Source organism: Physeter macrocephalus, chromosome 20, assembly GCF_002837175.3.
Source record: "Physeter macrocephalus isolate SW-GA chromosome 20, ASM283717v5, whole genome shotgun sequence".
Classification (NCBI taxonomy): Eukaryota; Metazoa; Chordata; class Mammalia; order Artiodactyla; family Physeteridae; genus Physeter; species Physeter macrocephalus.
Genome location: NC_041233.1, coordinates 51,143,718 through 51,159,351, shown reverse-complemented (window position 1 = coordinate 51,159,351; position 15,634 = coordinate 51,143,718). Strand labels below are relative to the sequence as shown.

Below are 15,634 nucleotides of genomic sequence, written 5' to 3'. Positions count from 1 at the left end.
TGTGCCCTTGAGCCATGGCTATTGAGCCTGCGCGTCCGGAGCCTGTGCTCCGCAACGGGAGAGGCCGCGGCAGTGAGAGGCCCGCGTACCGCAAAAAATAAATAAATAAAATAAAATAAAATAAAATAAAATAAAAAGTATCACTAAATATTATACATTATACAAAGAGTCTTATAATAAAAATAGTTTAAAAATTTTAAGGTTTTCATGCATTGTCAAAAGAATTTTACATATTTTGAAATTCTTTTGAAATCCATTTGAAAGATTACATTTAACAAAAGAGATGGTCTTTGTAAAAGAAAACAGATACAAGTAAGTATACCAAAGTCCTTCACCATTTAGTGACTTCATTTCAGAACTGGGGGTAGAAGGACGGTAGGCTTTACTTATAAAAAAAAGTATACACAGACAAATCATGTTCAAACAGCACGTTTAAAATTGAGTGCATTACTCACATAATGCAGTACCAGTACTGCTAATCCTCCACATTGTCTATTGGGGCAGTAGGTCTTAAAATGTTGTTGAGATAACTGGCTTCCATTAGCAAGCATGTGATTGGCAGGATGATAAAGTCTTTTCACTCACAGGTCAGCTATTTCCTTTTCTTTAGAAGAGGGCAATTCTGATGATCCATCTTTTAGCTACAGTCTCTCATTGAGTCCCAATTCTCTTGCCTTCAGCTTTGATATGGTTCTAACTTTCCTCTTGTATCAGCTCATACTTGTCATCAACTCCTCTATTCAGAACAGCAAATATCAGGAGTTTGACCTCAGGGCAAAGTCCGGGTGGGCAGGTAAAATTTGACCACTAGACCTACTTCCTAATCTTTCATACCCAGCAATTCATGAAGCAGTATCAAATTCAAACTAAAAAACAGAAGCATGACCCCTTATAAGTACTATGAAAAGGGCTTTTTTGCCTTTCTAAGTATACTTGAAAAGAACTGTCAGCTGCCCTATTAAGACAGAAATGGATCACAGACCAGGAAAAAAAAAAAAAAGGAAAAGTGCAGAAATTCAACTGAAATGTAAATAAAAGTGTTAGCACCCTCTTTATGTTTGGTGATATACTACTTCACATAAAAGTGTTAAAATAATATGCTGCTATGAAATATCTTTATGAAGTCAGGAACATAAAAACACTACTGAAACTTAAGGTATCCTTATTTAAATAATCACTGATACTGATAAAAAACATTACATCACCTCATATGAGGTTAAAGTTTTCAAAATGAATTTTACTTTTGGTCAATTCCCATACTTGGTATTTCACCACTAAACTGTTTGTAAGTTAATTTGAAAAACAAATATAGGTGAAAAATAACTATCATTATCAAATTATTAAATCCAGGCCTCTCAAATCATAAAATTCAAGTTATATCACAGCAGTCCAGTAGCTGAAGACAAGAATTAGTTGCATCGGGACTTCCCTGGTAGCACAGTGGTTAAGAATCCACCTGCCAATGCAGGGGACACAGGTTTGAGCCCTGGTCCGGGAAGATCCCACATGCCGCAGAGCAACTAAGCCCATACGCCACAACTATTGAGCCTGCGCTCTAGAGTCCACGAGCCACAACTACTGAGCCCACGTGCCACAACTACTGAAGCCTGCACACCTAGAGCCCGTGCTCCGCAGCAAGAGAAACCACTGCAATGAGAAGCCCGCGCACTGCAACAAAGAGTAGCCCCTGCTCACTGCAACTACAGAAAGCCCACGCACAGCAACAAAGACCCAACGCAGCCAAAAATAAATAAATTAAAAAAAAAATTAGTTGCGTCTTCTTGTTTGTTTATTTATTTATTATTTTTGGCTGTGTTGGGTCTTCACTGCTGCATGCGGGCTTCCGTAGTTGTGGCTCGTGGGCTCTAGAGCGCAGGTTCGGTAGTTGTGACACATGGGCTTAGTTGCTCCGTGGCATGTGGGATCTTCCCGAAGCAGGGCTCGAACCCATGTCTCCTGCACTGGCAGGCGGGTTCTTAACCACTGTGCCACCAGGGAAGTTCCTCTTCTTGTTTTAGAATACAGAAGTACAAGAAGAGAGCATAATTAAATTTTAACATTAATAATGAGAGAAAATAATTTTAAGCCTCTTTTAAGACTAGAAAAATTAATACGTCAAAAATTAGCTCATCAAAATTTTCTATCCACTACTCACTTCCACTGCATACTAACTACCATACTTTAAAACTGTGTTTTATATTAACTAGTTATTTCTATATAAATCTTTTATTTTAACAGTTCTATATACTTGTCATAATAGATTTCAGAATTCTAAATGTTTCATAATAGACTTTTTTATTCACTTAAGTCTCTTAAAGAAATTACCTTGCAGTGGTTAAGTATCCGTCTGCCAATGCAGGGGACATGGGTTCGAGCCCTGGTCCGGGAAGATCCCACATGCCACGGAACCACTGAGCCCGTGCGCCACAACTACTGAGCCTCCGCTCCAGAGCCCGCGAGCCACGACTACTGAGCCCGAATGCCACAACTACTGAAGCCCACGTGCCTAGAGCCCATGCTCCACAACAAGAGAAGTCACTGCAATGAGAAGCCCGTGTGCTGCAACGAAGAGTAGCCCCCGCTCACCGCAACTAAAGAAAGCCCGCGCGCAGCAACAAAGACCCAATGCAGCCATAAATAAACAAACAAACAAACAAATAAATAAATATTTTTAAAAAAAGAAATTACCTTGATGAGGAAATGTCAATCAGGACTTAATGCCTCTAAGTGCACTACTTGATAAGTAAATCAACCAAAAAGATTTGAGATGTTTATTAATATTTATAAGTCTGCCTTCATAACAATTCCCTAGTGAGCTATATGCTTGTAAAGAGGACTTCTTTGCTGTCAAATGATGATTGTGTTTGAAGGAAGAAAGTATCTAGGATCAGAGTTTTAATCTGCTTTGAATTACCTACCTATCTGGGCAAATCAAGGAACAGAATCTTTGCCAACAGCTTTATAAATTATGTGATCCTACAGCAACATGGATGGATCTAGAGAATATCATATGAAGTGAAGTAAGTCAGAGAAAGACAAATATCATATGATATCACTCATATGTGGAATCTAATTTTCAAAAAATGATACAAATGAACTTATTTACAAAACAGAAACAGACTTACAGATATCAAAAACAAACTTATGGTTACCAAAGGGGAAATGCTGGGGGAAGGGATAAATCAGGAGCTTGAGATAAACATACACACACTACTATATACAAGATAGATAACCAACAAGGACCTACTGTATAGCACAGGGAACTCTACTCAATATTCTGTGATAACCTATATGAGACAAGAATCTGAAAAAGAATAAATATATTTGTATGTATAACTGAATCACTTTGCTGTACACCTGAAACTAACACAACATTGTAAATCAACTATATTCTAATAAAACATTTTCTTAAATTATGTGATCCCATCTACAATCCTACAATGAGATTACAAGCTAGTTAACAGCATAAAAATTCATACAAAACTGAGAAAACAGCAAACAATAAATTTCAAATTTTCTGTGAACAGATTATTTGTATATAATGGGAGCTATCCTCGAATCACATATTCTTTGGATTGGAGATCATATTCATGTAAGTGGTCATAACCTAATTTGGAAATGAATATACCACCAAATCTATTTCCAACTTGGTAAAGGACTCAGTTTTCTATATCATCTTATTAGGGGCAACAGGACAGCAACAGAGATAACTCCTTGTAAAGAAAATGGATCTACCTTCAATAGTAAGAATATCTTCTAATAAACTGAAATGGAAGTTCAGAATCCACTTTCTTCATTTTCTACTATTTTCCCCTTAACTTAGTAAAGCTAACCATCTGTAGATCTAGGTCACTCATAATAGTGTTTCTTGTTTGGCATAATACATGAGCACCAATTGTAAACAGAAATAAATATGAATACATTTTCATATTTATTTAGGTTATGAAAATATATCGGTTATTTCATATTTATGTTATGAAATTATTTCATAAATATGTTCAGTGCTTTACAGATTATAATTGGGAGACAGACGGCTTTTTCAATTTTCTTCTAAACTTGACTTGAAATACCAGTTATTTCCACACGACTCACTGTCTTATAAGTATTCCTAGCTAGTTTGTGGGTATTGTGCTTCTCTAAAGGATTGTTAAGCTCCATAAGCATGAAACTGTGTCTTATATTACTTTTGTGTCTATTTCAACCATATCGCCTCTCTCCAAATAATCAGTACTTAGCATTTCATAAATACTTATTGAACACTGGCTTGGAATTAGAAAAAGCAGCTCTGTGTTCAAACATTTATTAAAATCAGAGCTCTTCAACTGCTCACACTGGTCCTATTCCAAACATCACTGTGGAAGAGTCTATTCATATCAATGGTGGAGCCCCATCTCCAGTTATCTCCATCCCTCAAAGGGGATGGGACCATTAATAGACTGATATCGCAGTGACTTTCTTTTAATTACATCTCCATTTGGTTCTTCTTGCCAAGGGCAGCAGTCACTCCTGTTGTCAATCCTAGCACTCCTAAGCCCTCTAACTTGGATCTACCCCTCCTCCACACTCTTGTGCCTCTCAGCTTTATTAAGTTCCTTAATCCTATGATTAAGAAAGAAAAAGAAAAAGGAGGAGGAGGAGGAGAGAGGAAGAAAGGAGTAAGAAGCAAAATTATGAGGGAGATGGAAAAAGGTAATATGAAGAAAATTAAGAAAATGACAATAGAGAAGTTAAAGAGTAAACTGAAGAGAAGAAATTTAAAAATTATATTTGTTATTAAACTTAGAGTTATGTGACTAGAAAAGAATTACATAAATGCATAATTAATTACCTTTAAAAATTAGTTTTATCCTTCTTTCTGGAAGCATACAGAAAAACTATAAAAATAACATTCTTTACACTGACAACGTTTTAAGCAAGGGGTTCCTTTCTAGGTTGTAGTAATTTACATTTAACTTGGGTCCTAAAACTAATGTTATACTACCAATTTTCATATACGACCATGAAATCATTAAGAAATAACTTAAGCTTCAAGTGTTATTAAACCAAAGTATAAAGTTTTTATTTATTCATGTGCTTTGCAAGTAATAACTAAGTTAAATATTCACCAATAAGAATGCCCCATGAAGTTGAGACACTGAATGGGTATAGGTTCAAAAGAAGGACCAAATACAGTTATCAAAGAAGCACTTTTCTAAAGAAAAGTTTTTTCAAGGCAAACAAGCATTCCTGTAGCATTAAAAAAAAAAAAAGGTGAGAAGTAGAAACCAATAAATGAGAAGAAGTACATTATTACATCTTACTTGTCTGAGGTCAATGAATGCTAGCTGCAGAGTATCCCCTTGGAATCCTGGCACAGGCTCAGAGCTGGCAAACACTATTTAAAAAAAAAAGAATAAAAACAAGATTGCAAAATATACAAGGGTTTAACCACTAAATTAATTTCTACTCATACAAATGTATTATAATATTTACAAGTAATCATTTCAAATGAAGACTATTTATAACCTTCAATTTTCACCACTGAGAATGTTCTCCACACCCATTACCACAAATATTTTAATAATTTTAAACTTCTAATCTGTCATTTAATTACTCTAATCCTTAATTACAATAAATTTTAAATGGTTATCCATTTAACTTTTGTAAAAGTTCAAGGGTAGTAATATACTTCAATCAAGAAAAGTTTTCTGACTCTTTTTAGTCTTAAGTGAATGATTATAGAAGCATTTTGAAACTACACTAATTGCACGGTTGTCAACATATTTCAAAACATCTGCTTTGTTACAGAATATGCTCTATACAAATCCTTCTCTAGCTAACAGCGATAATAGGCGGCCATGTAAGAAGTCAGTTTTACATGCAGTTTTACATTTTACAGCAGGTAAAATGTTCAAAGTAGCAAAATGAGGATGATGCAGGAATGCCTGTTCATTTTTTTTAAATAATTTTTTTTCCATAAAGGAATCCCACCTCTTTAAAAACTAAGAGACATCTTAAGACAAAATAGATTTCTTAAGACAGATTTCTTAATATCTTTAGACAAAAAATATTTTGAAAGATATTTTTCAACAACTTTTTTTTTTTGCCACGCTGCACAGCTTGCAGGATCTTAGTTCCTCAACCAGGGATTAAAGCAGGGCCACCACAGCAAAAGCGCCTATCCTAACCACTGGACCACCAGGGAATCCCTTTCAACAACTTTTTTGTACTTACAAAAAGTTAATACTAGTAACATAGCTTTGTTTAGTTAGTTGAAGACAATCTCAATAACTAGTTATTTTGAAAACAAAAGCCTTGCGGCTCATAAAAAAGACCCTATCATTTTACACACATGCTTCTCTGGTAAGAATATGAACGCCTGCCACCACTCTCCCTCCCCATTAATATCTGAGTTTTCTTAGAGAGTATTATAGATTTTCCATTTGTGAATTTATCTGAGCCAGTATTTTAGAAACCACTTACATTGTTAGCCTATATAGATCGTGGAATAACAAATATAATTCTTAACTTTAGTATATTCTGTGTGAAGTATAGTTTAGAAAGGCTCAAAAATCAACATCTAAAAACAATAAATATATGAAAGCCTAGCACAGCTTAATTTATTTGGCATTTTTGGAGAATGAAGAATTCAAATTAAGTTTTTTGTTGTTGATGTTGTTTTTAAGTTAATGATAATTTTTGCTTTAAGCATCAAAACTTTTTTTCATCATAAGCATTTTTTGATAAAATTTTAAACTGCATCATAATACTTTCCTTATCCTTTTTTTAGAATACTAAACACTATATAAACTTTTCTTAATTCTCTTCATTGATAACCATTAAGAACACTTTTTATTCTATACAATACAATAAATTCCCAGGGCTGCTACGGTATTAACAGCTGTTTTCTATTACATTAAATAGCTCAGAATGCTGTGTTGTTTGAGTTCTTATGTCTATCTTTTATAATTTTTCTGCCTTCTCTCTTACAGTTTTAACATAAATTCTTACTCCCTCCTCTCTCACTCATCTCTTATTATGTTATCTTTAATCTTCTTGAGCAGGTTAAGTAAGCTAATCAATTACTAGAATAGTATCTAAAGTAAGAGCAAATACAGCCTGACCATGGGCCTCTCCCACAAGTAAGGTGAATGAGTTTATATATGCCTTTGAGTATATGTACCTTTCAGTTACTCAGTTACACCATTTTCCTCCTTACTTCTTGGTTCTCTGCTGGGTACTAAGTAGCTATGGCCATTAGATAGGTGACTACATTCACCTTTCTCAGGCCCCCTATTTCCAGAAAACTAATATTCATTCAGCAAATCTAACCATACTTTTCATTGTTTACTATAATTTACTCACATCACTGTCTTTTCATACAATGAAAAGTAGAATACTTTCATACTGTGGCAACTCCATCACCCCCTACCACTGCCCAGATAATTGAATTGCCTCTTTTTAGTAACATGAGATCTTAATTGAAAAATAACAAGCAAAATTTGAATAGCTTATTAAAAGTAAAGATTTTTTTTTTTAATCTAAAAAGTACTTTTCTTAAGACCATCCAGCATACCATTGGCTTTCGTGGCAAGTCTCAGGCTACTATTTCCAAGTAACAATTAACTATGAATCCCCTGATGGTCTCCAATCAAGGCTGTGTATGTTAGCTCAGCTTCTACCATCACCACATATACATACACACATAAAGACTTCCTATAATACAGAGAGACTTACTTTATATATCAGGCATAAAAATCAGCTCAATTTCAATTATACTTCGATTATTATGCACTTAATCTTCCAGAATTTTTCTACACTGAAAATAATCTGTCATTTTTCTTATCTCTCAGTTCCTAATTAAGATACTATAGTTTAATAAGCCCCATTGCTTGGCATTAATCCAAAGAGCTTAGAGTCAAAATTATAATAGTACCATAAATTTATATAGTACTTTATAGCTTACAAAGCACTTTCTCACATACCATCTTCTTTAATCGTTCTAATAATTTACCTTAGTAAACAGGGCATGCAGATGATGGATCACAAAATCCTGCAGCTAGAAGAGACACCCCCCTTTGACATATCTCCAACAGTCCTCTGAAGGCTCCATTTAAAACTAACCAAGTTCTTCATTTTATAGGGCAGAAAAATTAAAATTGAAGTGATTTGCCCAGGATCACACAGCTAATTTAGATTTCCTGACATTCAATTCATTGATCCAGAATCTGATTAAGTATTCAGCCTCTCATATTTTATGCCATCTCTTCTAAGAACCTAACCAATATGGAAGTGAAATTCACTAGTTTATAGCTCTTAGGTCTTTTCTCAAATCTTTTTTAGGGATAGGAGGCTTCATATTTTTTCCTTTACTTCTTTAAAACTCAAATGCAGTCAACCCTGTTGGTTTTATCCTGTACAATATCTTCAGTCTGAATCTGTCTCTACCTCAGTTCAAGCTATCATCATTTCTTGCTTGCATTACTAAAATACATTCCTATCTGGTCTCTCTGCTTCTTGCGTGCCACCCTTCCATCTACTTCTCCCAGAAAGATGTAAATGTGATTTGTGCCACTTCACAGTTTAACACCTTTCAAGGGTTCCCCATCACCTTCACAATAAAGCAGGACAAGTAAGATCCTTTATAACCTGGCCTTTGCCTATCTCTCTAGCCTCATCTCTTACCACCTTCCTAGGGGCACCTTAAACTCCTTCCATTCCAAACCATCTGCACTTCCTTGTATATGCCACAGTCTCTTACCGAGTACCTTTGATCCTTCTGCCTGGAGTATCCTTCCTCTTCTCTTCCATTGGGTAACTCTTACTTATCCTTCCATTCAATCTACATCTTCCGTGGAAGACTTCCGTTACCCTGCAGTTAGGGTAACCCTGGGTTAGGGTTCCTCCTCTGTGATCTCCCTGCAACTTCTGTACACAGCCTAACTACACGACCCATTTTGCTATCTTATAATTGTTTATCTGTCTGGGTTTTCCCACCAGACCATGAACTCCCTGAGGGTAGGAAACATACTTCCATTTTTATATCCCGATCACCTAGTATAATGCCTGATACGTAATGAGTAGGCAATAAGAGTTTCGTAAGTGAAGGAAAACTGAACAAATGAACAAATAAATTCTAAGGGGATGCCATCCAATCCTGGTAATTGATACGTTCTCTAGCTTATTGATTAGATCTAGAATGATGTTGTCCAACAGAGCTTTCTTCAGTAATAGAAATGTTGTATATCTGAGCTGAACTGAATTTTTAGTTTTATTTCATTTTAATTGAATAGTCGCATATGACTACTAGACAGTGTAAATCTAGAACATTCTGTGCATATTTAGTGTATTTATTTCAAAATAATTGAGTGTGGGTAAGAATACTCCAAATGTTTCCTTCAGCAGAAACTAAATTGTGAGTTCTTCCACTAAACACAAAGCTCACAGGAAATAGCGATTTTTTTTTTTAATCTTTACATACTCTGTGCCTGGTGTACAAGAGATATTCAGTAAATGTGTTGAATGAATAAATAATAATACAAATAATTCATTTATACTAATATGGTCCCAATAATTCTAGAGGTAGATTTCAATCTCTGAACTTTTTAAAGAATTGATGACTGAATTTTGGAATAGCTTTAAGTTTGTCTTCAGATTCCTTCTTGGCTCAAGCAGATTCTCAATTTTATATGATTTGTCATATTCTGGGGTTTCTTTGTTCTCCTCCCTTGGGCCAACTTTTTATTATTTTTATTTAATAATACCTACTTCCTAATATGATATCTTTGTCATTTAGTCATGCCATTAAGGGTAGTTTTTAAAAACACACATTGATCTTGGTCTTTCAATAAGATATTTAAAAATAGTTTCCAGGGCTTTCCTGGTGGCACAGTGGTTTAGAGTCCGCCTGCCAGTGCAGGGGACACAGGCTCAAGCCCTGGTCTGGGAAGATCCCACGTGCCGCAGAGCAGCTGGGCCCATGTGCCACAACTACTGAGCCTGTGCTCTAGAGCCCGCGAGCCACAACTACTGAGCCCGTGTGCTGCAACTACTGAAGCCTGTGCCCCTAGAGCCCACGCTCCACAACAAGAGAAGCCACCGCAATGAGAGGCCTGCACACCGGAACGAAGAGTAGCCCCTGCTCGCTGGAACTAAAAAGAAAGCCCGCGTGCAACAACGAAGACCCAGCACAGCCAAAAATAAATAAATTTATTTTAAAAATAGTGTTAAAAATAAATAAATTTTAAAAAATTAAAATAGTTTCCAGGCTTTCTAAAGTTGTTTTTTTTTTTTTTTAAAGAAAGTCAAAATCTTTGGGGTTTTTTCTCTTAGTGCCTCCTATTTGACCGTTTCATTTTTCATAAATTTATTTATTTTATTTTTGTCTGGATTGTGTCTTCGTTGCTGTGCATGGGCTTTCTCTAGTTGCAGTGAGGCGGGCTACTCTTTGTTGTGGTATGCGGGCTTCTCATTGTGGTGGCTTCTCTTGTGGAGCACGGGCTCTAGGCAGGCAAGCTTCAGTAGCTGTGGCACGGGGACTCTAGAGCGCAGGCTCAGTAGTTGTGGCGCACGGGCTTAGTTGCTCCGCAGCATGTGGGATCTTCCTGGACCAGGGCTCAAACCTGTGTCCACTGCATTGGCAGGCGGATTCTTAACCACTGAGCCACCAGGAAAGCCCTGACCATTTCATTTTAAAAATAAAATAGTTTCATGAGATATTCATTTCCTCTTATTTTTTGCTAGAATATGGAACGTAATAATAATGATTCTAAGTTTAAAAATACTGTAAAGTAACATCAGAGGGACTTCCCTGGTGGCGCAGTGGTCAAGAATCCGCCTGCCAATGCAGGGGACATGGGTTCGAGCCCTGGTCCAGGAAGATCCCACATGCTGCAGAACAACTAGGGCTTTGCGCCACAACTACTGAGCCTGCGCTCAAGAGTCCACGAGCCACAACTACTGAGCCCACGTGCTGCAACTACTGGAGCCCGCACACCTAGAGCCTGTGTTGCGCGACGAGAGGCCACCACAATAAGAAGCCCATGCACCGCAACGAAGAGTAGCCCCTGCTCACTGCAAATAGAGAAAGCCCACATGCAGCAACAAAGACCCAAGACAGCCCCCAAAATAATTAATTAATTAAAATTAAAATTTTAAAAATTTTAAAAATTTAAAATAAATAAAATAACATTAGAGAGGGAGGTAGAGAGGAAGGCGTCACCTTATTGGGAAGGTAAAATTTTGCTGTATTAGTCTAACTGAGAAGAAGATAAGATTGAATTAATTTAGATAAAACTGAAAGTAAAAATTAATACATACTGAAGCTGTGATTATAATGACAAAAAAACCCCTTCCAAATTGGCAATCTATGAAGTTTTAAGAGAACTGAGTATCTATAGGCAAAAACATGAATTATTTGTAAATCTAACAAAACTTTAAGCAGGAAAATATGCCCTTCCTGCCCTCAGGATATATGCACAGATGTACAGGATTTGTAAGGGGGGAACAAAGATGGCTAAGAAGTCAGGCTATAAGTATTTATCCTGGCATGAAAATATAAACCTCTGAAATTAAATGCAGAGGGAATATGTCCTTGAACAATCCTGTCCTAGGCAGACAGTTATTTTTACTGTAAGGTGGATTATTTGGAAAACATTTACACAGGGTAGGAAGAATTGGGAAGGGGAAGAAAAAGTGCCCATGGAATCAGAAGAGTAAATAGATCAAAAGATTGAAAAAGAGGGTGAGGAGGCTAGGCTAAATAAACTCTCAAGATTGCTTGTGGATGACAAGGCAAGGACATATAAAATGGAATAATTTCATAACTAAATAAATGAATGACTGTAAATAAAAACAGACTGCATATTGAAAAGATTTCTCATAATTCCATTTCTTACTAGATCTGAAGATTTAAATTCACTAGTTAGAACCCAAATTTTGGCTCGGCAACGTATTCTATGTAGACCAGATGTGTCATTAGAAGCGATGACGAAGAGCACCATCTAGTGGTTTTTCTGGTGGTGAAGAACTCATGCCTGGGAGTCAGGGGTCTTGTTAGAATTCTTGACTGTTAAATTCTGTTACATGTGGTTGGTAGCAGTGGAATGCAAGCCTCTAGAACCAACTGCCCCTCTACATTCATCACCCCACTCTTACATAAGGTAGTATCTATTCCTCTCCCTTTCTTGGAAAAGGAGCAAAGCAGCCTACATTTGATACCCTAAATGCCATTAAAACCAGGAACAAATTCAAGTAGACAAGTAATAAAAGAGCATCCAGCTTACTTAAAAAAAAAAAGACAAATATCTTCTCATACCATCGACATGATTTTGCCTGAACCCTTCTATATTGGGGTATGGACATTTTTCAAGGCTAGAATTAGAGGCCCTGGGGTCATAGCCATATACATACAAAAAAATCTATAGAGACTTTATTTCTTTTCTTTTTTTTTTTTTTTTGAGGTGGGCTAAGCCTTTATCCAATTGCAAAAAGACCAAGGCCTTCAAACCTAGAGATTCACCTATTTCTCAATAAATCATCATTGAAAAAGGTACCAGTGCTCTTCAAGCTGGAACTTTTCTAGTGCTTATGAATTTAGGATGTTAGACTCTTAGGAGTTAATAACCTCAATTGGGTATTTGTGTAGAATATATGAAAAGTACATTCTAGACCTATTCTGGGTACCTCAAATCCTTCTGATTGCCTGATGCTTTGGAAATGTTATTTTGTTAGGGATGTGAAGGATTTCTGAGATACCTTTATAGGAACTTAAGAAGACACTTTTATTTTTTCCTCTATACTGTTGCATTTGTAAGGTGCCTTCTGTTGCGACCCAATATATGAGAGGTGTTTAATAAAACAAAAGCACATACACAGATTTAGAACATCAGCTTCATGCCAAGCTTGGCAAATGCTCCTCCAAGAAGTGATTTCTCTTGAACTTATACAAAGTCTGTAACAGGATTAAAGGTTCAGTGTAGCTTTGGCGGCGGGCGGGGGGTGGGGGGGGGGGGGGGCGGCTACGTTTGCAATTCCGAATGGAATGCCTTCCTGACTTCTCCAACCACACAGTTATAGCAGTATTATTGGTTACGGTCAAGTTAACCAAAAATGTCTACTTCATTCATGCATAAGCCCTACCTAATATTCTCAATCAATACAACTTTTTATCTAAATTAGGTCTGCTTCTTATACTCTGTCACAGTACCATCTACTTTTCTAGAATTTAACAACTTATAATCATATTTATTAGTGCAGTCATATAATGAATGCCTCCCCACTGGGCCTAAACCCCAAGAGGGTTAGGGCCTTGTCTGTTTTGTTTACCACTGTATCCCCTAAATGCCAAGTACTTGGTAGATATGAAGGAATTAATTAATGCATGACTCTAAAGTACCATACTCTTCTTCGCCTTAAATTTTACTACTTCTGGGACTTCCCTGGTGGCGCAGTGGTTAAGAATCCGCCTGCCAATGCAGGAGACAGAGGTTCGATCCCCAGTCCAGGAAGATCCCACATGCTGCGGAGCAACTAAGCCCGTGCACCACAACTACTGAGCTGACATGCCACAACTACTGACAATCGCGCGCCTAGAGCCCGTGCCCCACAACAAGAGAAGCCACCTCAATGAGAAGCCCACGCACCACAATGAAGAGTAGGCCCCGCTCACTGCAACTAGAGAAAGCCCACGCGCAGCAATGAAGACCCAATGCAGCCAAAAATAAATAAATTTATAAAAATAAACATAGTCATCAAATATGTGAATAATTTAAAAAAATGATTAGTTATATCTATATCAAGAAGTTGAATGGTCTCGAAGAAAATTACAGCAGCATCAATTGGCCTTAACCTTTATTTTTGAAAAGAGGCAGCATTTTATGTATGTATGTATGTATGTATGGCTGCGCCACAAAGCATGCAGGAGCTTAGTTACCCCTGACCAGGGATTGAACCCGTGCCCCCTGCAGTGGAAGTGTGGAGTCTTAACCACTGGACCTGCCAGGAAAATCCCTGGCCTTAACTTTTTGATAACAAAGTTAGGAGAACTCTAGAAAAGCAAATGCAGATTATAGAGACTTCCTGATTTGTTAATTTGTTCATTTATGCAACAAATACTCTATGAGCACAGCATTCTGCATTGGGTGCTGACAATTATAAATTCTATGTTGAATTTAACTTAACTATCTATCCTAGATGATTAAATCTCTTCTCTTTCCTCTCTCCTCTCCACCTTCCTCTCCTTTTCTCTTTCTTTTTTTCCCCTCTTCATACCACCCACCCCAACCAGGAGATGCATTCTCGGGTCTCTTCTACTATGTGAGTCTCTGATTCTAACCACCTAAATCATATCAAATTTACTCACTCGCTAATTTTAGGTATTCCCTCCCCTCCTCCTTTCAAAATGTCTGAAATCCATCCTCTTCTCTTCATTCCCACTGCCCGAAGTCAAGCTCTTTCTACCCTTCACAGGAAAAAATTCAATAGTCTTTTAACAGGTCTTCCTACTTGTAGTACCTCTCTCATTTCAGTTCAATTTCCACATGACACAGAGTTAACTTTCTATAATATAGACTTCATCATGTCATGGTCCTGATTAAAAATCTTCAATGGATCTCTATTGCTTATTAAATAAAGTCCAAGCATTCAGAAGTCTAACTTCTCCCAGCCATATCTTTCAATACTTTCAATCATGCACCTTGTAGTCTAGCTATACAAGACTGTATGAAGATTCCCTAAGCATTCTCTCATCACGGCACTTTTGCCTATGCCATTCCCTCTGCTCAGAATGCCCTTCCTTGCTTTTGATGAAACCTGACTCATCCTTTAAGACTCAAATTTCACTTCTATGATAGTCAATCTTTTCAACCCCATGGCATGTAGGATTAATTGCTCCTTCTCTACAAGTGATATATACTTCTATAAAGAATTTATGTTCTATTATAGTTATTTACATGTCTGTTTCCTCTCCATCTAGTATCTGAGATCTTTGAAACCTGATTCATCTTTGATTTCCCAGTAATAACAGGTAGTAGGTTCCCATTAAACATCTGAATAAATGAATCTTCCCTACAAATCAGTTGACTCTACATGGAAAAATTCAGTTACAGACTGAAATTTGAGCTCAAGCCAATTTAACTCATAAGTATGTGTGTCAAAGGAATACCAGGGAAAAGGGTACACACTGTTTGAAAAAATAAGTGAGTACATAGATGGATCAGTGCTAATTCTTTCACTACCAGAAAAAAACAAAAACAAAAACTAAAAGCACATGGCTGAATGATATGAGAAACTGAATTATTCTTAACTTTCTACCTCCCCAACTTCAGCTGGTTGTGCTATTTGTTTCTACCTGCAGACTGACATTTTAAGGCCTAGGAAATATATGCATAATGTTTTTACAAAGTAATGAAGATGGAAAAATAATCAAACCAAATTATGAAATTTAATTCAGAATAAAGGCTATTCTTGATGCTTATATTTGATGTTAACCTCTTATTGCTTAAATTCTTTGACTTAAGCCTTTCTTGAGTTACCCAAGTGGTCGTTCGTGGTATCTAGTTCCTGATCTCTGCTATCTAACTTCCTTGGACTCTGGATTTCTTTTTTTCTTTTTTTTTTTTTTTTTTTGCGGTACCCGGGCCTCTCACTGTTGTGG

The 15,634-nt window shown here is 36.7% G+C and overlaps 1 protein-coding gene across 7 annotated transcripts in view; it reads right to left on the bottom strand.

The window, feature by feature from the left end:
- Positions 1–15,634, bottom strand: part of EXOC6 (exocyst complex component 6) — a 216,631-nt gene that overhangs the window by 34,501 nt on the left and 166,496 nt on the right. For all 7 annotated transcript variants that reach the window (XM_055081380.1, XM_024121372.3, XM_055081382.1 and 4 more), the window contains one exon: positions 5,301–5,374. In XM_055081380.1, coding sequence (XP_054937355.1) covers positions 5,301–5,374 — 74 coding nt within the window. The remainder of the gene's footprint in view (positions 1–5,300; positions 5,375–15,634) is intronic.